A 24271-nucleotide genomic window follows, 5' to 3' on the forward strand; every position below is an offset into this window, starting at 1 on the left:
CGCCAGGAATTTCCTGGGGCAGCTCCAGGGCAGGCTGCCTGGATCTCGGGGTTGCAGGGGTGGCCCGGGTCCTTCCCCCTCCCTGCTCTTCCCCTGGCGTGTTCCAGCCCTGTCCGCTCTTGGAATCTGTAAGTTGTGCCGTGTTCTGTGGGCACCTGGGGTTTGCTCCGAGACCCTGTGGCACCAACATCTGTTAGCTCTCAGAGAACAGAAAGATTGACGGAGCAGTGCCGGGGCAGCGGCAGGGAAGATATTAAGTCCAGGAGGACGAGGGCTCAGAGACAGAGAGGAAAATCCCCGCCCAAACTCCAGCCTGCTCCCCAAGGCCCCGCTTTGATGTGGTCTTCCCGTCCCCGGAGGCCTTATAAGGCATTGTGCCTACGATTTGGGGCTCTGGGCCGGTGCTGGCCCATATTCCTGGGGCCCAGGGAGGAATTCAGGAGGGAGGCACGTCTGGGCCATGTGGCTGAGAGGCCACTAAGCCAGGCCGCTGGGCAGGGGCAGCCTGGCACCAGGCCAGGTAGGTCCGGGGCTCTGGGGAGAAGGTCTTTGATCAGAACTTGGAGCAGGGCTGGGGCCCACTGGGGCCCAGGGGCCAGAGTGACAGCTGAGTAGACCAAAGAAGCAATGAAGGGCAGTCACTGCATACCAGGGCCCACACTCGGGTTTCTTATAAGAACAGTGGTTTAGAAGATACAACGATTTCAAGTGAAAAAAAAAAAAAAAAGAACAGTGGTGAAGGGTGTGGGCTCTGGCTCTGGCACTTACTCTCTGTGTGATCCTGAGCAAGTCACTTACCCTCTCTGTGCCTCAGTGTTCTCATCTGCAAGGTGGGGATAATAATGGTAGAAATACCTGAAAGGATTGCCACGAGGATGAAACACCGAGCACCGGAAACAGTGTGCTGGGCAGGCGAGGAGCTGCTTCCGCACGTCCGTGTGGGTACCTGGGGCAGGTGAGTTCTCCCAGCAGTGGAAGGAACACGTGGTCACTACTGATCCTTTGAGCCGCGCCCATGGAACCAGGTGCCATGCTAAGCACTCCGCACGCGATTGCGTCCTTGCTCCTCGCAGCCCCCCAGGACATCCTGAGTGCTGTCGTCCTGTCTGTCTGGGGGAGACCGAGGTGCACTGGGGCTCGGGTTCCTTCAGCCAGGGGATGCGGCGTGTGTGGCAGCGCTGGGGTTTGAACTGAGGTCTGACCACCCCTAGTTGCGTGCTCTCTGCGCTGTGGTTCCCCACAGCACTTGCCTTCCTGCAGCGTGGCTCTGGGGGCCTGGCCCCCAGACCTGGCGCGGGGCTGCCAGCCAGGGCTCAGCTTGAGGGCAGGGCCAAGTCCCCGAACCATGGGGAGGAGCTGTGGGGGCCTTTGAGTCCCACTGGACAGACGGGAGCACTTGGCCACTGAGCCCCTGGAACTGCTGCTGGACTGTTTCTCGTGTGCTTCTTTAGGCATGATCTCTGGTCCCTGGCCAGTGCCGGGACGCTGGGCCACCTCTGCCCCCGTGCCTGCAGGAGCCCTGGTTGACTGTCTGAGGCCAGGCTGGGGCAGCCGAAGGAGCTGGCTCGAAGCCTGGCTCTGCCTCTCACTGCCTGCTGACCCAGAGCCGGTCCTGGGCTCCTTCCTCCTCATTGAGACGCACGGGTGTTGGGAGGCCTTCCCGCCAGGATTCCCTCCGTGACCCTCGTATGCCGTGAGCGGTGGTAGATGATGTGGGTGGCTGTCATTAGATTGCTTTCCTGTCTTGCATGGTCCTTGAGGGTTGGGGCTACTTTCTTTGTGGGGAAAAAATGGTAAAGATTATACCTCTCATTTTACAATTTGCAAACCATCGTAATGAGCGTGTATTTCTTGAGAGATGGAAAGAGCAGGGCTGTTGCAATGATTAAAGAGGTTAATAAACACACACACACACACACACACACAGTTGGCCCTTCGTATTCATGGCTGTGTGCGTGGATTCAACCAACCACAGATAGGAAGTATTTGGGGGGAAATGTCTGTACTGAACATGTGCAGACTTTTTTTCTTATTGTTATTTGCTGAACAATACAGTGTAACAACTATTTATGTAGCATTTACATTGTATTAAGTATTATAAGAAGTCTAGAGGTGATTTAAAGTATACGGAAGGATGTGTGTATGTTATGTGCAAATACTATGCCATTTATATAAGAAAGTTGAACATCCATGGATTTTGGTAGCCTTGGGGAGTCCTCGAACTAATTGCCCATAGATACCAAGGGACGACTGTGCATGCAAAGTACGTAGCATGGTGCCTGACACATAGGAAATGTACAATAAGTGTCAGTTGCCTTATTATTATTGTGGTTTATTACTGTGCCCATTTTACAGACAAGTAGACCGAGGTCTAAAAGTGAGGCAGGCAGTGGAGCCAGGACGTGATCCTGTGCCTGACTCGACATCCCACATCACCTCTGGCCTAGTGACTGCAGGCTTGGGGCCCAGAGACGCCGCAGGCCACAGTCCCTGGGCTACGTGGCTTTGCAGGTGAGGTGAGTTTCTGCTGTAGCCGAGCATTTGCAGGGCACAGTGTCAGCAGACCTTGGCGCGGAGGAGCTCTCGCCACGTTCTGCAGAGCAGGGACCATTTAGCAGTAAGAGACTGATGCCAGAGCTTGCCAGAACTCTGTGAGTGTGTCAGAGAGCTTGGTCCCCCCAGCAGGGAGCACCGAAGCCGTCATCAGAGTGGTGACTGTGGTGCCGTGTACACACGCGGGCACTGTTGTTGGGGTCCCACACGGCTGCCTTGTTGGTGGCCGTGTTTGGGGTCCTAAGCTCTTCCGAGTGTGCCAGTAGAAAGACACGAGTACTCCACAGGCTCGTCAGTGCCTCACCTGGCTGCGGTGTGGCCGGGGCGGCGCGGGGGCCGGCGCGGGGTCCCCTCCCTGCAGAGGACCTGGCAGGAAGGGCTTTGCGGATTCTCCTGAAGGCCGTCTCCCGGTGCCCCGAGGAAGCACTGCCTGCCAGCGCGTGAGGGGGTGGCGGCATCCGTCTTTCCCCAGCATGAAAGATGGGCTTTAATTGGCTGCCGCGGCGTCCCAGCCATCTAACGATGCCACCTGTGTGCGTCCCTTTCCTGTCACTGTCTCCCAGCTCCCCTGTCAACTCGGGCTGTGTTAACACAAACAGCCAGTTTACAAGCCCAGGAAATGTTCGGTGATTATAATAATTGGCGGCGGAGGAGAGAGAAGCCGTCCTGACTGAGGAATAGAGTGGCGGGTTCTGAAGTAACGGGGACACGGGAGCCTGAATGGCCACATTTTAACAACCTCTGAGAAAGAGCGTGTAATGCCCTAGAAAGATTTGAGAGAAGAAAGGGAACAGCCACAAAATGTTGGCTGTTTGTCTTTAAAACAGACCCCCCAAAACAAGACGCCCGCCTCCAGCTGTGTCCACTCCATGAGCTCAGCAATGCAGAGCCCTGTTTTGCTTTTGTTCCTTGAAGTGAGGGCTGGTCTCTCCTTTAAGCACCCATCAGAGGTATAGGGGTTTTTCCCCCAAGGAGAGGATGTTTTTTTTTTTCTTTCTTCTTTTCACAAAGAGAAGTTGGTGACAGCTGCTGAGTTTGGGCTTTTTTATTGCTTGTCATTTTGTGGTTTGAGAAGCACTACCATGGCATCATTAGGAGCGTTAAGAGACATAAGTGTAACCCCCCTAAACCTTGTCTGACCCCCCCACATTAGGAGTATTTCCCAAAGTGTGTTCCTTGGGACATGAATCCCATGTGATGCTTTTGAAAACCAAAATCCATGGTCTAAAGAGGTTTGGAAAATGCATTATACACTAGCACTTGGAGATTCACAATGTTGATAACCACAGTAAAAGCCCTGATAAGTCCTGCAGTGAGGGACCTTGTTTAACTTTGTTTAAAACAATCTTCTTTGATCACAGAACTCTTCTTGACAGAATACCAATAAATACAGAAGACAGTTCGATAAGCCCTGGTCATCTAGCATCTTCTATATCTAGAGATATCCTGCTGGGTGGGTCAGATCAATGGGGCCTTTGTTGACATCCCAGAAATTTCCCAGCCTATGGACCAGCCAGACTTCCCTTGTCAACCTGACATCACCTGGCCAGGCTGGTGGGGAGTAACCCTGCCACGTGGGATGAGAGACCAGACATCTTTAACTCTCTGGTGGGGAGCAGGCCAGGCATGTGCAGGGATCGGGCTGGTTTCCGGAAGGTGTGAGTGGGTGAAATATGGGAGGCATGACTGAAAACCAGCTGGAGCCAGAGCATGTGGGCCCCTGAATGTCGTGCTGAAGGGCTTAGGTTGACGTTAAGGAAGGGGGGACCCACTTAGAGCACACCTGGCCCTATGGCTTCTTTGTAACCCCCCAAGACAGCCCTCCTGGGACCCTGCACTGGAGGAAGAAGGATCCAGAATTGAGGAATTGAGGTCTGTTCTTAGGGCCGGCAGGGGAGACTTGCTGGTCCTGGGTCTGTAACAGGACAGATGAGGCACATCGTCTGATTTGGTTTTTGCGGTTCTGGGGTGGCGGGCAGAGCTTCCTGTGGGGTTTCATGGTGGGCTGTAGGCTGAGCAACAGTTACTTCCTGCAAAAGCATCTCAGTAGTTAACTTTTCAGGCATGGTAGGATCTGCCTCGGTTGACCAAATTCCCACCGGAAGACTCAGCACAGGGTCCTCACCACACTGCTCTTGCCGTCCCCACCCGGGTTCCCACCTGTCCCCGAGACTCCCTTAATGCGCTGCTTTGTCTCCCCCCAGGAGCTCGTGGGCGAGGTGTTCAGAGAAACGCTCAGCGAGGAGGAGGAGGAGGACTTTCGGCTGGAAGGTACTTGCAGCCCATGGCTCTCTTCCCAGTGGCAGCGAGGCGGGGAGCGGGTGTCTGGCCGGCCGTGTGACCCCCACGGCACTCCAGAAAACCTGCAGCTGAGGCACAGGACGAGGACTTGTGACTGTCGGTGGGGCGGGCTGGGGGTGGGCTGGGCGTGAGGCGGGAGAGGCCAGGTGGGAGCCCGACCACCTGCTTCCCAGCCCGGCCCTGAGCTGTGCTAGCTGCGGGGCCGTGGACGGATGTGGAGCCTCAGTGTCCCCCTCTGCGGGTAGTAAGAGTAGCCGCTCAGGCTGCGCGAAGCCCCCCAGATGGGGTTAGGCATGTGGTTAGCGCCGCGTGCAGCTGCTGCTGTGTTTTCCCTTTCTCCATTCACGTCGCGCCCGGTATATGAGCCGTGTGCGTGTGCAAGAACACACACGCTCACACTCACACACACCCAGCCTCTTGCCTCTCGCGCCTGTAGCCCTCGTTTCTTCCTTGCTTCGCGGGGGAGCGCCGTATTGTAGAGAGAATCGGGACACGAAGGTAGAGCGCCTGCCAGCTGCCGGCCTGCTGATTTGACTCTGGACAGGCTGGGCCTTCCTGAGCCTCGGTTTCCACATTTGTAGAATGGGGACGAGGGCCTTTTCCCTGCTTTGCCCCCAGAGTTGGTGCAAGGAGTGGACAAGAACATGAAGCTGAGCGTGTGTGCCGAATCGGTTAGTGGTTCCATGTTTTGTTTAGAGTGAGAGAAAGACTCACCGAACGGGGCAGTCTTGGGAGAGTAAGGGCCTCTCTGCCGAGGCCAGGGTGGGCACCGGCTGGAGGGCTGGGGGGCCGTGGTGCAAGGGTCCTGGGGGGTCCTGGGGGGTCCTAACGGCCTTGAGAGGAGAGCTGTACTTGGTGGGTTCTCAGACGGTGCCAGGAGGTCCAGGGCAGCCAGGGTCTGCCCTGAGGACTGGGGCCACCTGTGGCCTGAGAGCTGCTATAAATGTACAATCTCAGGCTCCACCCAGGCCCACTGAAGCCCATCCGCATTCTAATAAGCTCCCGGGTGACTTGCATGCACACTGCACTTGGAGGAGCACTGTTTGAAGAGATTCACCCCGTTGCCCAGAAGTTGGAGGCAGGCTGGAGATCCAGGTATCCATCAAACTTCGCTAAACATGAGCAGGCTCCAAATTGAGGGGGAGGAGTGGGGCGGAGTCCCATGGACAGAAAGCTTTGTCCTGGCTGTGGGTGTATCCTCGAGTGCGTTTGCCTGTGGCCTTGTTGCTTGCACTGAGGGGCTCCGTGGCTTAGATTATTGTCATTCCCTGGGCTCCCCCAAGCCTCAGAGATGCCGGCGGAGAGATGGCCGGATTTGGTGCCTGGAGGAGGCCTGGGGCGTCAGGTAAAGTCTGCAGGATGGAGGCCCTGGGGGTCGAGGTGACCCCAGAGGTGGATTATGTGGTCTTCAGTGCTCACGCCATGTGTCTATTCATGTGCTCATTCCCGTGGTCGCCTAATAGCAAGTTCATCCTCTTGTCTGTCTGTCCTTCCGTCTAGTCCTTCCATCCACCTGCCCACGCACCCGTGGCCCACCCCTCCCGCACGCTCATCTATCTGTTGCTCCACCCGTCCTCACCACCCTCCTTCCACTGCCCACTCATGCACCAGCCTCTCCTGCCACCCACCATCCCCCGCCCGGCCAGCCAGGGTCCGCCCCACTCCCCCCTGCACCATCTGCGCAGCCTCCGTCACTCCTCCCTGGCCCACCGCGCCTTCGTCCGTCGGTCATCGTCTCTCTCTCCATCTGCCTTTCCCTCTGGCCACCAGTTATTGGTTCCCTGGGTAGAGCCAAAAACTAGGGACGTTTTTGTCCACTGAGGTTCAGACTGCAATTATGTAATTGACTTCGAAGGAGGCGTCCTTACTTGCAGACAGACGTGGCATGAGCTACAGACGTGGCTCCCCTGCCCGCCCTGGCGGGGACTTGGGGTGTGATCTGGGGCAGGCCCCTCCCCGTCTGTAACACGGTGAGTGCTCACGTGGAGCTAGACGTGCCGGGCACTCAGGGCGTGGGCACCTTGTGGGAGGATGAGCCACCCTGGGGGTGGCACTCACGAACGTCGGTTGACAGGTGGGGGAAACTGCGAGCGAGATCCCCAAGGGTCCCGGCTCTTGTCAGGGAAAGGGGGTGAGGTTGGCGGCACTTGTCCGGTCAGGGGTGGCCCAGGCACCTCACCACTTGCTGGTGGGACCAGGCATGTCGGTGCCACCACTGACAAGGCAGCGGGTTGGGAGCCACTGGCCTGCCTCAGTGTCCCAACTGGGGATTGGGCTAGGGTGGTGGTGGTCAAGCTTTGCAGCCCCTTTCTTCAAATAGAAGCTTACACAGAAGCACAAAATGTAAAATAGTTAAAACAGGCTTCAGAAAAATGCATACAGTATATTTTCTATATTAAAGAAAAGGTACCCCACAACCCCCGCTGTGTTTTCTTGGGGTACCACTCACGGTGGTATGTTATTGTGTGGACAGAGGCCTGGGCGGAGGGTAGCAACGTCTCTTTTCAAACACAGGAGGAGAGTAAATTGGAAAGGTGGTCAAAGGTGGCCGTAGTATTATCTGTAATTCCTCTTTTAACTTTTACAAGAAGAATGTAATCATGTATTCCTTATGAAATTAAAAACTAACGACACGATTTAAAAGTGAAAAACAATAAATAGAGCATCAAGAGTGGAGCTGCTCTGGATTGAGCCAGGTTGGCACCTGGATGTGTCCACTTGGACCTAGGGACCCCTGGGAGGAACCCTGGGCCCGGTGACTGTCTGTGGTTCTCTGGCCACCCTTGGTGCCGTGGTCTGAAGCCGCCCACCCCGGGACAGTCTGGTGAGAGCCGGTGCTACCAAGTCCTAGCCACAGAGAACCAGCCACCTGCTCTGTCCCCAGGCTGCGGTGTCCCTCTGTGCTGCTGGCCAAGGGAGAACAAGCTGAGTCCTGAATCTCTTCTTTGTCTTCGTGTTGGCCAAGTTCATTGCCTCTTGGCGGGCTGGAGAGCTGTTTAAGAGAGAAAAAAGGCCATCTGAGGCGTGAAGATAAAAAGAAGTCTTTTAGCCATCCCAGGAGAGGATGGCTTTAGCTCCCGCGTTGTTATGTAAAGCCGGCCCTAATCCAGCGTCTTAACCGCCTTAACTGGCCAGCTGGGAGCGTGAGGGATGGGAGATTAAGGCTGGGTTTGGTGCGGGGGCCAGGGCTGTGGAGCTCCTTTTGAACTGGGGAAAGAACAAAGTAAACATCAAAAGTCCCAAGCTCTCAGAGCTGGCTGGGCGTGGCAGGGCTGGGGAAGTGAGGCTTTCACGGGGAGAAGGGGAGAGGGGCCCCCTCCTGCTGGCCCAGCTGGGTCTGAGGACCGGGGAGGGGCGACCCCACACTCACCTCCAGCACCCACCCAGCGTCCCCGCCTCCCCAGCTGGGCAGGACGCCAGGTGGTGGCAGCCTGCAGCTCAGGCCCAGAGGGGAGAATCTGTGCCAGGCCCGCTCGGCAGACCCTCGTTCCCCTGCGTGGCCTCCAGGAATCACTGCGTCCCCTTCTCCCTGGGCCCCTTCCGCCTCCCCAGGGCCGGCTTTGCCCCACCCAGCTCCGTGTCTCTCCTCTGGCCTCTGCCCACTGTCCCTCCCCACCCCCGAGTGCCTGTTTCTTGTCTCCTGAACTCTTGGCATCACCTGTCGGAAGCCGGCTCTGCGGAACCCAGCCCAGCCTGCTGGTCCCACCCTTACAAAGAAGATGCTCAAAGCCACTGACGTCATGTGACCCCCTCCCCCTTCGGGGGCCAGCCTGTCCCTCCAGGCTCCCAGGGCAGGCCTTGCTCTGCCCAGGCGGCTGTCCCCGCCAGCCTGGCGTGTGGCCCCGGCAGCCTGGGGGCCGGCTCTGCTTCCCGGCCGAGGGTGGGTGTGCCTGGAGGACCAGCTTCTGCCCAGCAGGGCGGCGGTGTCAGGACGGAGACCCGGGCCTCAGGGCCTCTTCGGCTCAGCACCGGCCCGGACTCCGCCTTCCTCATCTGTCCTGCCTCTGTCTGACTTCCTGGGAACTTGCGACTTGGGTCCTCTGTCCCACGCGCACTGTGCGACCCCGGGGAGTCACCTAGCTTCTCTGTACTTGCGTTTGCTCGCTGGGGTCCCCGTAGCACTTGTGCCTCGGGGTTTTGCAAAGACAGTGAAGGGGCCCCGGGAGCAGCCCTGGTGCAGGCGAGGGCCCCGTGTGTGTGAGCTGTCGTGATTGCTGTCATGCCACGGGCCGGCACATGTTTGTGATCAGTCACCTAGTCCAGATCAAAGACGGCCTCTTTTCAAAGCTCCCCTAATCCTGTTAGAATCTCTGAATGCCTCCTTGTACTCGCAGGGCGTGGTTTAGGGTCTGGCATGCTATAAGTGCTCAATAAATACTCACTAGAAGAGTGAAAATCAACACCATAAAGTCACTGAAATCAGGTGACCTCCTCCTTCGGGCCACTCAGGCGGGTCCTGTGTTCCCATGTTGGGGCCCAGGCCAGTCCATCCTGGCTCCCTGGTGTGAGATGTCTTAGCCATTGACAAAGCTGAGGGGCCCTTGGGAGGTCTTTGGTCCCTTTCATTTGTAGTTGGAAAACTGAAGCCCAGAGAGGGAAAGTGGCCTGCCTAGGGTCACACAGCAGACTGAGAACAGAAGCCACGACTCTACCTCCTCCTCAGTCAGCATGTACTGAGCACCTGCTGCTGCTGGGGGGCCCTGCTGGGCCCCGGGTTCTCCGCCGTGAACCAGATAGACGGGCCCTGCCATCAGGGCCTTCACAGGGGGGAGGCGAGCGGTGAAGAAATAAACCAGTGAATGAGCACAGAAGTTTCTGGCAGTGGTGATCTGTCAAGAGGCAAGACCCAGTGAAAGGCAGAGTGTGGGGCCTATCTGCGAAGGTGATTTTTCAGCTGAGATGCAGATGCCAGGAAGGAGCCAGCCATGGGAGAATGTGGAGGGAGAGCAGCTAGGAGGAGCGAGCAAAACCCCAAGGTGGAAGGAACTTGGTGTTTTGGAAAGAACAGAAAGGAGGCCAGTGTGACGTGGTGAGACAGGGGAGGCGGGTGGGGAGTCGGTGAGCACCAGACCACGCACTTGGGCTGGAGGCTTAGGTAGGTGGCTGCCAGATTCTGGCTTCCAGCTGAAGAAGATGATTCCGGCTGCTGGGACGGATGGCCACGGGGAGGGAGGAAGGACAGGAGGAACCAGGAGGCAATGGCAGTAGTGCTGGCCTAGCCCGGGGGCTGTGGGTCTGGGGTGGGGGGTGAGGAGGGGGGAGGGAAAGGGTCCTGGGTGCCTTGTAGAGTTTTGGCGTAAGGAACTGAGGAAATGGCAGTGTCACGTCGGAGGTGGAGGTTTTGGCAGGTGACAGTTGGACGTCCAGGTAGAGAAACCCAGTGGGCAGCGGGATCCCTGGCGTGTGCAGTTGGGTGCAGGGCGGTTGGGCAGGAGAGGGACAAAGTCAAGACTTCCCGGGAGGTAGCCACAGAGGGTTGCACGTGACTCCCGGGCGAGGCTGGCTGGTGGCGCCCTGGAAGTCTGAGAGACGGGGGGGTCCACAGGAGAGCAGCGGGGACCCCTGGCCAGAGGGGCAGGCGGGCCACACCCCACTGGCTGGCGTCCCTCAGTTCAGAGCCCGTCCTGTCGCCGAGTGTCAGCCAAGCCTGACTCCACTCCCCTGAAGTCCCCCTAGAAGCCGAGTTTCAGCAGTGACAGGACAAGCGGACTTTGTACCTCGGCAGTTTCTCTCAAGTCTGTTCTTCATAAAAGCTCAGCTTGAACAGTGGAAATTCTGACTCGTGTCAGATACTGAGGAGGTTTTAATAGTTTCAAGTAGCTCGGGGTTACATTGTAAAAGTTGAGTTTCATCACGTGTTTTAACTTGGGTGGGGACGGGAGGAGTGGAAGGGACATGGTATTTTTAGCCCACGGAGGCTCCCCCTTCCTTCTCCCTCTCCCTGGGTCCCCTCCCGCCCTGAACAGATGTTTCCTCTCGGTCCTGTTCAGGCCTCCGAGCGGAGTAGCCACCAGCCTTCTGCTCAGACTCGAAAGAAAGGCCAGGATGCTGCGCGCTGGGAAGGGTTTTTCCCTTTCTCTGTCCCCTCAGTTACAACTGGCCCTTAAGCGAAATCTAGGGACAGTAAAATGCAGCCTGGGGAGGCAGGATTGCGGAGAAAAAGACCCCAGTGGCGTTTCTGGTCTCAGGAAGGGGTGCACACCCGCCGGTGGAGAGGCCCGAAGCCGCCCTGCCGGCACCGCACTGGTGATTGCTGTTTGCGTGGCCGCGACGGTGGTTTTTCCTGAAAAGCAGGAGCTCAGAGCGATGGATCAGTTAAGTTAGGACTCTTTCGGTTCTTTTGGAAACTCACCCCAAACTTGCTTAAGCTTTTGGCATGTGATATTGAAAAATCCTAGGGTAGATCTTGCCCAAAACAGCCTGGCCAGATTCAGGAGCTGAGACCGTGTCGTAGACACACACACACACACACACACACACACACACACGTACACACACACTCACGTACGTGCACGCACACACACACACACACACACACGCACGCACGCACACACATGCATGCACACAGTCTCTCTCTCTCTCTCCCCCTGCCCCCGCCCCGGCAGCCTGCGCCCCACAGCGGGCAGAGGCGGTTGCCCCCAGCCCTGGGCTTGCCCATCCTGTGAGCTCAGCATCTCAGGGCAATGGGATCCCCCAAGTCATGCTATTCCTTACAGATATTTGACTCTCACTTTACTGATCAGGGTGGATCTAGGTTTTCCAGGATCTGAAGCTTATACAACTTTGGGACTAAATCTAAAAATCTAATATTGCATCTCAGTCTCCCCTTAGCTCATTTCCAGAAATGCCTGTGTGTCCCCACAATGTCACCTGACACAAGGGGAGGCATGGGACATCAGAATGGAAAGAGATGACAGTCTTAACCGATTGAGGATAAAATGCCTGATTTTGAAAATGTTACACAAACATACAGCCACGAGAACACGTTGTGAAGGTCCATTCCAGCTGGCAAAGGGCGGGTGCAGTGGGGGCCCGGACGCGTGGCTCCATTGGCTCCGCGAGGGACCCGCATCCCGTGCAGACCCAGGGCCAGCGCAGCGGCGTCGGGATGAGCTAGCTGGGCTGGGCGGGGGTGCTGGGTACACCCCTGATGCGGGGGTGGGGTCCGGCCCCATACGCCACGCAGGCTGAGAGTGGGGGAGGGGAGAGGACGCAGAGGAGCACGGATGCCATTATCAGAAGGAGGAGGAGGCTGCTGGACAGGCAGGAACAGGTGCCAGCTATTGTGGCGTGACGGAGCGCAGAGACCCGTGGCTTAGGGAGTCAGGACACTGGGATTTCAGTTCTTCTCGTTCCACAGCTCCTGAGTTCAAATCCTGGTTCTGCTTCTTACCATTGTTGCATTTTGCTGAGGGGGAGGAGGAGGAGGAGCACCTGTGGTGTGGCAGACACTATGCTATATATGTTGGGTGACAGAAGAAAGAGTCAGACGGTGCATCGAGTGATGACAGTAACACCGTGACACCGGCTCACTGAGCAGGGACACTGAACCTCGCCCCGGAGGGCGTGAGACTCGCTTCTCCCAGGAAGGGAGGCTTAACCAGAAGAGCTGTGGGGCGAGCGGGGTTGCGGGGCAGAAGGGAGTCCTCGGCAGGGACGGCCGCGGGAGCACAGCAGGTCAGACACAGAAAGCAGCTCTGTGGGGACGTGGGGCTGACGGGCAACAGCAGCCAGGTCGTGGAAGACTTTGGACGCATCCTTAGGCAAAAAGGAGCCATTGGAGGGTTTTAAGCAGGGACGTGGCTTAATCAAATTTGCTTTTTAAGCTGAGTTTCCTCTTTTGTAAAATGCAAAGAGTAACACACTCTACGCGGGGATAAGAGGACTTAATGGAACAATGTGTGTAACTACCAACGTCACCCGCATCTCCAGGGCAGCCCACCCGTGTGTGTGACTGTGTTTACAAACTGATTCATGCGTATCTGGGACTCACTCCCTAAGGAGAGCCGGACGCAGATAATGCAAGAAACCATTTGGCCCGGAATGCACATATGATATCTTTCTCTTTTTACTGGCAGCAGATTTACCCGCCTAATTATATTTGGCACAGGCTAACATTAAAATTCATCTGCATTCCTTCTAACAGCTGCTGTCAGAAGGTTGGGGACTCAAACATCCTGGCAAGCTACCCTGAGACTAAAATATTTGCAGCAGATAATCTGTACGTGGACAATTGGAAAAGGACTATGGATATGTTAGGGCGAGCGTCCAAACTCCAGCCAGGAAGCTCTGGCTTGTGTTAAATCTTACGCTGTATTAACTGAGAAGAACTTGCCAGGTAACTGGGCTGAGGGAGGCGTCTGCCGTGCGTTTGAAATGTTAGTAATTCCTGGTCTTCAGTGGGGCTGATTTAGTCATAACTGTGTTTCAAATTCTGTTTCTTCTTTCAAAGGTTCCTATCAATCAGGCCTTTCTGGATTGTGTTAAAATAAGCTGCCTTTTGCTGATGTCACACAGGTTTTAGATTTCGCCTATTCCCCGAGCCAGGTTCTGGCGTCAGTCGAGGCAGGAGGCGTGGCAAAGCCGTCCTCGTGCCTACCTGTGGGGTGTCCTGCAGCTCAGCAACCTGCTGGCATGTCTGCTCTGCGCATGCGGGGGGCGAGCCGCACGCTGGGCCCAGCTCTCAAGAAGCTGCGTCCTGGCCGTGCAGGTGTGGAGGCTCCTGGGACGCGGTCAGAAGGTTCTAGATAGGACTATACAGAACTGCTCGCTCCAGGTGCGTTTGCACAAACCGGGAAAGGCGCCCGCCCTGAGAGACCTCTCTGCCATCCGTCTGGAAACCGTCATAAGCAACACACATGTCTCTGGTGTCTGTCCTGTGAGTGGCGCCTCCTGGAGTTGTGCAGCGGACAGCCTACTTCTCAGAGCCGGTCTTCCAGTGACCCCAAATGACCCCAGGCCGAGCCGGGAGAGTCCCGAGGTGCTCGTCCTGCCGGACTGCTCGGGAGGGGGGATCTGTTTTATTTCACAGCCCTTGTCATGCTGTTCGGGTGGCGCCATCTGTCAGCAGCCCAGGCTGGGTGGGCTGTGCCATCCCGCTGCCTGGGTCACTGCTGTTTGCCAGGGTAAACAGTCCCAAGTGACCGGACTCTCCCAGCAGGGGGTCCCAAAGGAGCTTCCCACTGGGCCCGTGGAGGGGTGGGAGTCTAGACCATGATCAAAGGTGCCACCATTCAGGTATTTCCTCTCTTCTTTCTCTCTCTTCCTCCCTCCCATCCCTTTTTTTAAACTGGGGGAGGGAAGAGGGAAGAGACTGTCTTTGATCTCAGAGGAGGAAAAAAGTCTGTTCTGTTCAGGCTTTTGGCTAACACAACAAACAGTGTTTAAAATTTAACTTTGCTTAATTAATTAGTAATTCTGTTTAATGCTGTCTGATCTCCCTCCAAAAGGTATTTTGAAGCTTGAGAAGGGAACATCAAAGGGAGCCGGGTGAAGATGGTCAAGTAATGCATTTAATCTGGCAGTTGCTGGGGGTGGAGAGCTGCCAGGCTGGGAGCTCGTGGGGGAGAGAACCGTCATTTGGTAAACACAGCCAGCCGACTCCTCGAGTGGCGTGGTATGAGGAGGGACAGGGAGCAGCTTCCAAAGAGAAGAAGCTCCACAAACCGCCCCCAGACTCGTTTGGGCTGGGAATTGGTTTTAGGAAAGCAGAGCTGACAGTTTCTTTCTTCCACGGCCACTGTGTATGGTTGGGCAGGTTGTGTACTGAGTAAGGGTTTCCAGTCAAGTGGCAAGTAGCAGGTGAAATCCAGTCTGCACCTTGCTCATCAAGCATGTACGCTGGTGGGGCTGCAGGGCTGCGTTCACCTACAGCAGCGATCGACAGACTTCCGTGAAGGGCCAGATAGCGTGTATTTCAGGCTTGTGGGCCATATGGTCTCTGTTGCGACTGTTCATCTCTGGTGTTGTAGAGTGAAAACAGCCATAGACAGTGTGAATGAGCATGACTGTGTCCCAGTAAAACTTCATTTACAAAAATAGGTGGTGGGCCAGGTTGGCTCACAGGGTGTAGTTTGTCAGCCCAGAGGTGCTTGGTAGGCAAGTGGAAGGCTTTGCTTTCCTCCCCCCTGTCCCTGTCATTCCTTTCTCTCCTGTCTGTTCTGTCCTGTCCTTTCTTCTTCCAAATTAACAGTATCTCTTGCACTTACTCTGACTTGCAATTGATGAGTGATCAGAGACCCCCTGAAATTTTGTCCCCCAAAAGATGATCTCCCAAGGAAAACAAAATTGCTGGGCTAAACAGGAATAAGAGACAGAGAATGGACTCATCCTGACTCCATTCCCTGGTCGGTGTGACCTGGGTGACCCGCGTGAGCACCATTCGCCCCCTCCCGCCTGCTGGTGAGTGCCACCCACGGGTGATTCTGTGCAAGGCGGCTGGGAGCCGTGGCTCTTTGACTTGGTTTGGTTTCGGAGGGTTCATATGTGGATGTAGGTGCAGGGCCCCTGAGACCCAGCCCCTGCCCCTGGCATTGGGGTCTGCATGGATTTCTGGCCAGTTGTCTGCCGCCTCTTCTGGCCACTGGGCAAGGGATGGCAAGAGGGTGAAAGGCCTTTGGTGGGGGAAGAGGGTGCTGACCTTGTCCCTGACCCCCAAGTTCCCAAGGCAGGAAGGATCACACTGCTGCCACCTGCCTGTGTCCAGCCCTATGGTGGCAGTGGCTGCCTGGTGGGTTTACTGACCGCTGGCTGCCCCACTGGTATCTGGATGGTGGTCTGAGCTGGGATGGAATGAGGGACCTGGGACAATCCAGGCCACGCTGGTCTTTGGAGAAGATATATGAGGAGCTGGGGGATGTTTTCCGTCCCTCTTGGGTGGGGAGAAAGGAAGGAGGCAGGAGAGGACCCAAGGGAAGACAGGCTGTCCGTGCGTGACAAGGAGGGGTGCTCCAGAGGAGAGAGCAGGGACAGAAGTTCCTTTTCTTTGGGTTTTATCAAGTGGAACATGAAAGGCAACATTGAACCTGAAGGTGGTTTTCTGATAACTTCCCTTTGAACTTGAAGTTTGGTTTCGATAAGCCTGGCCAGCTTGCATCTCCAGCCAGGACCTCTGCGGAGGGAGGCTGCAGCTTTGAAGATGGAGCTGGGCTTTGTTTTTCTTTCTGCTTTTTCTTTTTCTTCTTTTTATCCCCCCCGGGAGGGGTGAATAGAGGATGTTGCAGCCAGTGATATCACTGTGGTTTCTCCAGGGGAGCAGTTTTGGGGTAAGAGGGATCGTTTGGATGTCAGGTATGAGCTGGAACCATGGCCCATCTACATCCTTTGCAAAGCCAGCATTTATTGAGCACCTATTGTGTGCCGACCACTCTCCTCATTGGCCTCTCCCAACAGCCCTGCGAGGGCGAGACCATTGCATCCCAGTTTGTAGATGAGGGGCCTGTGGTCCAGAGAAGTCACGTGCCTTGGCCAAGGCTGCCCCAGCCAGTTAGCTGCAGGGTCAGAATATGAACCCAGGGCATGAATCCGGCTGTGTCCTCTCAGACGTGGCTCTCCTGCCCAGCTCAGCTGCACCCACTAGAGATGCTGGAGTCTTCCAAGGCTGAGAGCGTCACTAGTGCTGGGGACGGGGAAAGCCCTGGCTCCCCGACAGGGGGACAGTGGTGCCTAGGGCTTTGTGGCTGGTGGAAACAGCTGTGCACGGTGCCCTGTCTGGCCCTGTGATGGTGGCAGCCCTGGCTCGGCAGGGCACCAGGTAGATTGGGGATGGAGGGGTTAGGGTGGCCGGGCCGTGTGCTTGACTGTCCTTGGGTCCCTGGCCCATCACCTGCCCCCAGGGCTCAGGGTGCCACTGAAGTGGAACGGCCCAGCCTTTGAGGTGTTTGCTTCGGAGGAGCAGAAAGGGCAGGACTTGGTTTTACTGAGTACAGTATTGTAGAAGCAGCTGGCTTCAGTGACCCTGCCCGACAATGTCAGTGTCCCCGTCCTCGAGGTCTTCTGAGGAGTTGGTGTCTCTCGGGCATGTTCTCCGTGGGCCCCATGCTGTGAGAGCACCAGAACAGGAGCCGAGGTCCGGCTCTGAGACCCGGGTCTGCGGCTGGAGCCCCGGCCGCCTCAGGGAGCTGCCGCCGCCCAGGCACCGCGGGGGAGGCCCCGTGTGACGCCGGGTGTGCTTGGGGCTGGGGGAGGGAGGGAACTGTGGACGGAGCCGCTGTGCGGTCAGCCAGGTGCTGCTGTGGCCTTCCTGTCCCCCACCCCCGTCTGAGCAGGTGACATCTCCGCACCATGCTGCTCCCCACGCGGATGCTTTGTGTCCATTTCTACTCCAAAAGCCTCAGTTTTGGGAAAACTTAGCTACCACCTGCCCTGATTCCCAAAAGAGGCAAGGTGGCGAGGCCGTCCGGGCCCTGACTGTTACTGCCCATGGCCGGGGCCGAGCGCTGGCTGGGCCCAGGCGGTGGCAACTTTGAAGAGGCCAAATGCCAGCGTGGAAGGCAGCGAGTCTGGACAGAAAATCACCGTGGTCTTGGGGCTCCAAAAGTTCCCTCTGCCCTCATCTGCTTGCCCTTTGGCCTGACACCGTGCTGGGCACCCAAGTCTCAGGCTGCTGGGGGCCCGAGGGGCCACTGGGAAACCTGGGTGCCAGTACAGACAGGCGCACCCTGGGGAGGTGTGTCTTGGGGGTCTCCTCTCTGGCAGCCCGGGCATCACCAGAGCGTGGAGAGTAGAGCGATTTCACCCCCAGACACGGCGGGGCAGGAAGGCCCGCGTGGGCGGTAGCCCCCCTCATGCTCTGTCACCCGCCTCCCCGCAGTGGCCCTGCCCCCGGAGAAGACCGACGGCCTGGGCAGCGGGGATGAGAAGAGGATGGAGAAGGCCAGCGAATCCTGCCCGGGCTCCAAGAAGCAGCTGAAGTTTGAAGTAAGTCTCCTTTCCTGGTGCCGGGCCCTGGGGAGGCGAGATGGGCTCCCTCCCCTTGGTGCTCTGCGAGGCGGGAAACTGAGGCAGCCCGGATGGGAGGGCCCCTCGCCTCCTGGTGAACAGCCACCCTGGGTGGGAGGTTCCTCCTGCCACCTCCGGGCCGCCCTGGCTGAGGGCGAGGCTGCGAAAACTCACCACTGTCACCGTCTCAGCCCGGCCCCTGGCCCCCTGCGTTGGTGGTAGCCAGTGGCCCACGAGTGGACGAGGGGAGGTGGGACGATAGGACTCTGGCCCTGGTGCTGCTGTTACCTCTCTGAGCCTCAGTTTCCTTGGCGAAACCTTCCCCTAGAGGCTGTTCTGGGGCACGGGCGGGGGCTCTCGGGTGGGCAGGAGGCCTCAGGCAGGTCCCTGATGCTCTCTGGGCCTCAGTTTCCCTATGTGGTCAACATAAGGGGTGTGGCCTCCCTGAGCCCACAGCCCGTGCATCCCTGCACCCCCAGCAGTGCACTGAGCCTGTCTACACGCCACGCTGAGTGCCAGGTGCTGAGAGCGAGACCAGGCCGGCCGAGTGGAGCGCCCGCTTCTCTCTGCCTCCCCCTTCCCTGTGCCTGCCTTGGCCACTAGGGCTAGTCTGGAGTCAGCAGGCCAGGGTTCAAGGCCTGGCTATACCCAGCAGTAGCCGCCTGACATCAGGGCGAGTCCCTTAAAGTCTTGGTGGCCTCACTCACCCACTTTCAGATGGGGCTAGCGGTGAATTCTACGGCACCGGGACGTGTGGGCGCTGGGGGCTCACGCACCCAAAGTGCCCAAGACGGGGTCCCGTACAGAGTAAACGCTTTCCTCCCTTCTCAGCAACGCTGGCCGGTTGCCAGGGGACCCAGCAGTGAACTGGGCGTGGTTCCTGCCTTCATGGAGTGCACATTGGTGAAGGGACAGATAGGCAACCCAGACCCAGCCACTGCACAGCTGGCGATGTGTCGGGGACCTGGGAGCCTGGGGACGGTCGTCTCAGTCAGGCCGCAGGGGTGTGGAGCGATGGACACTTTGGTAATTCCAGATTTTCTGCAGTGCCCGGAGCAGGCAGCAGGGCTGTGGGGTGGGCAGGTGCCACACAGGGGGCCTTTGGGGGACAGAGGTCGTTTCAGGCAGAGGGAACAGCAGGGGCAGAGGCCTGGGGGCGTGAAGTGCCGGCACGTTGTGAGGGATGGCAGGCTGCCTCGTGTGGCTGGCGCAGGATGGGGAGCCGGGTTGGGGGGGAGACGGTACAGGAAACGGGGACCAGGCCGGACACACGGTGGGGGCCCTACACACAGGCACGGCGGGGCCAGGCCGTGTCTAGCTGTGGTGTTAGGGCTGCCGGCTTCTTCTTGGAGCCTGGCCCTGCCCTGAGCCCACCTGGGTCCTCGCAGGGTCTCCTGGGGGGCTTGGCAAGGCCAAGAGCCGAGCCTTTAGCAGAGGGAAGGCCCAGACCCAGGTGCCGTGCTTCCCTGGAAGCCTAAGTGTGTGTCCGGAGAGGGGCCGGCTGTGATCAGGACTCAGCCACAGTCAAGGAGGAGGACTGTCCTGAGAAGTCCAGGTGGGGGTGGCAAGGAGACCCCCACATGACGGGGTTGCAGGGACAGGTGGCTGTACTCACCTCGTGTTTCTGAACTTCAAACCCAAGCTGTCTTGGAAACAGGTAAACCCTCTGTGTGTGCACGTAAATGTACGTGCATAGGTGTGTGCACGTGTGTGGGTGTGTGTAGGCACGTGTGTGTAGGCTGTAGGTTGTGTGCACGTGTGTGGGTGTGTGCAGGCCTCTGTGTGCGTGTGAATGTATGTGTATAGGTGTGTGCACGTGTGTGGGTATGTGTAGGCACGTGTGTGTGTGTGTGTGTAGGCTGTGCATGTGTGTGGGTGTGTGTAGGCACATGTGTTGGTGTGTGAAGACTGTGCACATATGTGGGTGTGTACAGGCACGTGTATGGGTGTGTGCAGGCATGTGTGTGTGTGTAGGCATGTGTGTGGGTGTGTGCAGGCATGTGTGTAGGTGTGTGTGTGTGTGTGTGCAGGCATGTGTGTGGGTGTGTGCAGGCATGTGTGTGTGTGTAGGTGTGTGTGTGTGTGTGTGTGTAGGCATGTGTGTGGGTGTGTGCAGGCACATGTGTGCAGCACATGTTTCATGCCACATGAAGCAGTGCCTCAGAGAGCAGAGTGGCCCTCGGCAGGTGTCAGATGGGCATGTCACACTGAGGCAAGGGTGACTTTGAGCTCAGCGTGGGCCGCCCGAGAACTGCTGGAGGGAGCTGGCTTTAAGCTGCAGAGGCTGGGCAGGGACGCGGTGCCAGGCCCACCCGCCAGCGTTCCCAGGCCAGGTGCCTCCCCTGCGCCGGGGGCTGAGCCTGTCCTAGTGCGGGCAAACGCAGAACAGAATGGTCTGGGAGCATCTGTTCTTGTTTTGTAGAGTCTTACGAATCTTAAAGGCCATTTGTGGAACCTCTTTCCCCAAACCACGTGCTTTCTAGAACTCTCTATGTGGCACTTAGCCAGCCTCTGCCCACAGGCCTCCAGTGACAGAGCTCACCACTCCCCAGCTCAGAGTCGCTGGGATTAGACAGTTCTGGTTGCTGCGAATAATAGTGAAATTATTGTTGGATTAATCAATACAGCAAAAGCTGTAGCTACTACCATTAATTGGGCTTTTCTCTGTCCCAGTGTACCAAGCACGTCTCGTTTCCAGTTCCCCCAAAGCAGACCCAGACACGAGGCCCCGGGAGCAGGCAGTGAATGGGGGAGGGGTCCTGGGGAGCGGGTGCAGGAAGGAGGGAAACCAGTGAAGGGTGGGTTGGTGCGGGGTCACCTGCAGGGGGGCTCAGCCCTGTGGGGACTGTCCGAGGAGCCATATGTCATGTGCTCAGAGTTGTGCCCTGGAGGGGTGAGGCGCCCCGCATTTGCCCGCTGATTGCTGTCCCGCCCTTGTTTGGTGCCTCTGGGCAGGGTGCCTGGCTCTCCGGAGCTGCCCTGGAACAGGCCTGCCCAGGGCACGGGGGTGGGAGGTTGGGAGCTGTCCGCCACGGCCGCGGGAAGCTCGGGTGGGCCGAGGAGACGTGAGTCGGGTATTTGATCTTCCCAGCAACCCTTGTGGGAAAATACTGTCATTTTCCGTAATTTAGACGAGAGGAAACTGAGGCACAGAGCAGTGCAGTGACACATTCAGAGTCACTCGGCTATGGAGGGCCCGGGGCTGGCTGGCATTTGAGCCCTTCGTGTCCGTCTCCTCCCACCCTGAGAGTCCTGCCCGGGCCTCCCAGGGTGTTGCTCCTGTTGCCTTCTAGTTGCTTCCAGCCCTTGGGCCAAGCTTAGCCATTCTGAGGCTACAAAGCCTCTTCTCAGATCCCCCCTTCTTGCATTTCCTTTGTCTCTGAAGACCCGGGACCGCTGGCACCCCTGCAGGTGTCCCTGTGAGGCCGAACCTCCCCGGCCCGGGCTCTGGCCTCCCTCCCTGGCCGGTCCTGCCTCGGTCCTTGTACTCCTCCTGCACCCAGGGTCTGGGGAGGGCAGAGGACAGGTGGCTGCCTCCATGGCCTGGCCTCTGAGCCCAAGTGTGCACCACCGGTTGGTGTTACAGCCGGTAGGTGACCAGTCCCGCCTGTCTCTTTGTGTCCAGGAGCTACAGTGTGATGTGTCGGTGGAGGAGGACAGCCGGCAGGAATGGACCTTCACCCTGTATGACTTTGACAACAATGGCAAGGTCACCCGCGAGGTGAGTGCACCTGCGCGGCCTCCTGCCACGCGCCCCTTCCCCCGCACGGGCGGCCACGGCAGGCAGCAGCTGGGCAGGGAGCCGGGGCCGCAGGGCTGCTGGGAGCTTCCGGGAGATCTCAAGGGGCGTCCCAGAGCTGCCGCTGAGAGGGAAGAGGTGACAGGGAGGGAGACGCAGGGGCAGGCACAGAGCCCCAGGCCCTCCGCAGAAAAGGACCCCAGACCTAACAGAATCCTGTCCTGCTTCCTTCACTCTCTGGTCCCAGAGCTCCAGGGGCAGGGCAGGGGCCACCGCAGGCCACCTCCCCACACAGCCCTTCTGCCCGGCGCTGGGAGGCCAGCGCACAAAGGCCACTTGGCACCTCCCTGCAGGGGTGAGCACCCCCAGTACTAAGGGCCACTGATGGCTCTGTGGTCACAGCTCTGGTCATGGCCTGCCCCCAAGCCTGTTCTTCCTCATCCTCCCCCTGCGTGCCCGTGTCTGTCTCCCTGCTCAGGGCCCTGCCCCCACATGTCCCTCCTGCCGCCCGTGTCTGCAGACGGAGCACCAGCTCCGTGCATCTACCAGGTACGCGGCGCGAGGACACAGCAGGGATCAAATCAGACACGGTGCCTGCCTCGCGATGAGGGAGGGGAATCCAAACAATTACAGGATAAGTGTAAGCGATGATGCGTTCAGGGAAGGCAGTAACAGGACGGTAGGACGGAGGTTGGCGGAGGGTCGGGGAAGGCTCTTGGAGGGAGCCGGGCCCTGCAGCGGGCAGCAGGCACAGTTCCCGGAGGGCCCGGCGGGCTTGTGTTCCTGCCCCGGTCGCGGCAGAGTGTGCCGTTCCTGTGCACAGTGCGGGAGAAGTTGGCCTTTGTGCTGCCAGAGGGGAGACCTGGGTTAGAAAGGCCGCCTCCACCTTAGGCTGTGGTTTAGGGGCCGATCCAACGGGTTAGAGGAAGAAACGGTGACTGACTTTAGTCACTCAGCACTCTTTACCTGTGAGCGACAATACCAGCTCCAACTGGTAGACTTAAAGACACGAAGGAATGTATTGGCTCCCATAACTGAAAGTTAGCCTGGCGGCTGATTTCAGGTACGGCTGGATCCAGAGGCTCCGTGTCTTCAGGACCAGATGTTCTTGGCTCTGCTTCCTCTGTGCTCTCTCACTATCAGGCGGGCTCTGCCCTTGGCAGTAGCAAGCTGGTTGCTGACAGCTTTAACCTGTGGCCCATCCTCTCAACAACCCCCCGAATTCAGAATGTCAGCACAAGCTCCCAAACCAAGTCTGACAGCTGGGCTGGGCTTCTCGGTGCAGTGGCATCTTCCTTTTCTTACGTGGGCAGTGGTGAGGACCACTCAGCCCCTGCAGCTGCTGCCTCCATTTTTTTTCTGGTTTGGAAGGTGCTGAGGAGCCTCATGTACTGATCATACAAGGATTTGTCCCCCGCCTTAGGGACCTTGCAGAAACCCATGGGCAGACACTGTTTTCTGGCTCTGTATTCGTGTCTTCCTTACCCGCCTTGGTAATGAGAGGAAGGGAGAGAGGGCTTCCAAGGAGGGTGGCCCAGCGTGGCCCTGGGGAAAGAATGCACTGGATTGTGTTTTTCTCCTACCAGGGAGCCGGGAGGTTGGCTTCAAGTTGAGGGAGGACTCAGCCTGGTGTCCCCCTGTCTATTTGTAGCCCCAAAGCCACTCCTCAAGTCTGGCTGCAAATGCCTCTCCCCCCTATGCTTTCTGTGTGCCAGGGCAGAGGGGCTCCCACCCCAATGCACCTGCAGACCAGAGCCGGGGTCTGGGCCAACTTTCCAACTTGGAAAAAAGTACCTGTTCATCCTTCAGGTGTTCATTCATGCAAGAAATAGTTGTCACACCTTTCCCTGCATACCTGACCCTGTGCAGCCAGTGGGGTCGACTTTCAAGCTGGAACCATCAGGGCCTGCCTGTTCCTAGACCCCGAGACAGCTGGCACCCTGGGATCACACGCCAGGCCCAGCCTCCCAGGGTGTAAGACGCCTGGGCGTGATGATGGCGGACTCGGGCTGCCTCACCTGTGTGATGGAGCCTCCCCCACGGCTTCCCGAGGTGGCCGAGGGAGGGAGCAACTGTGGCTGCACAGGGGAGCTCAGGGGAGGAAAGAGGGAGGAGGGAGTCCTCTGCGGGCCTCGCCGGAAGAGCCGGGGTCGCTGAGCCAGCCACGTGAGCAGCGGGGTCCTGGGTCTCAAACTGGCGGCCCCCACAATTCCAGTCTGGCCCCAGGTCTTCTAGTCTGGTACCCCAGAGGCTTTTGTTAAAAATTAAATTAATTGCCAGTATTAAAGATTCTGAAGATTTAACAGAAGATTCTGGATTTTGGAGTGTTCTGGGATGACCCTCAGCCTGCATTGCCAAAGGGCAAGTCAGCTGAGCTGAGCGACTGCCAGCTCCCGGGGGCAGGGCCCGTGCCTCGGTTGGCCCCCACCACTCCGGTCACCCACCCACGTACCTGCCTGGTCGTGGCTGTGCCGGTGCTGTCACTGCCACCTCAGCCTGAAGGGGTCACGGCTGGTTTGTGAAGGGAGGGCCGAGCCCGTCTGTGCTCGTGAATAGCTGGGAAGAGATGAGGCCATCCCTGGGCCTGATCCTTAGAGAGAAGGTATCTTCTCCAGGGGTTTCTAACGTCACTGAAAGCAGGTTGCTGCCCCCCAAGACAAATGACCTCAGCAGACACCCAGACAAAGGGAGGCCCGGTGAGGGGACTCTGTACTCCTCTGACCCTAGTTGGAGTCTTTG

General features: G+C 57.9%; 1 protein-coding gene across 4 annotated transcripts in view; it reads left to right on the forward strand.

The window, feature by feature from the left end:
- NKD1 (NKD inhibitor of WNT signaling pathway 1) overlaps window positions 1-24271 on the forward strand; it is an 80583-nt gene that overhangs the window by 50840 nt on the left and 5472 nt on the right. For 2 of the 4 annotated variants that reach the window (XM_045533251.1, XM_045533249.1), the window contains 2 exons: window positions 17666-17772; window positions 21419-21514. In XM_045533251.1, the coding sequence (XP_045389207.1) occupies window positions 17666-17772; window positions 21419-21514 (203 nt within the window). Of the gene's footprint in view, window positions 1-4757; window positions 4825-15929; window positions 16144-17665; window positions 17773-21418; window positions 21515-24271 lie in introns of those variants that run through there. The other 2 variants (XM_045533250.1, XM_045533252.1) reach the window with 2 other exon arrangements.

Source organism: Lemur catta, chromosome 20 (genome assembly GCF_020740605.2).
Source record: "Lemur catta isolate mLemCat1 chromosome 20, mLemCat1.pri, whole genome shotgun sequence".
Taxonomy (NCBI): Eukaryota; Metazoa; Chordata; class Mammalia; order Primates; family Lemuridae; genus Lemur; species Lemur catta.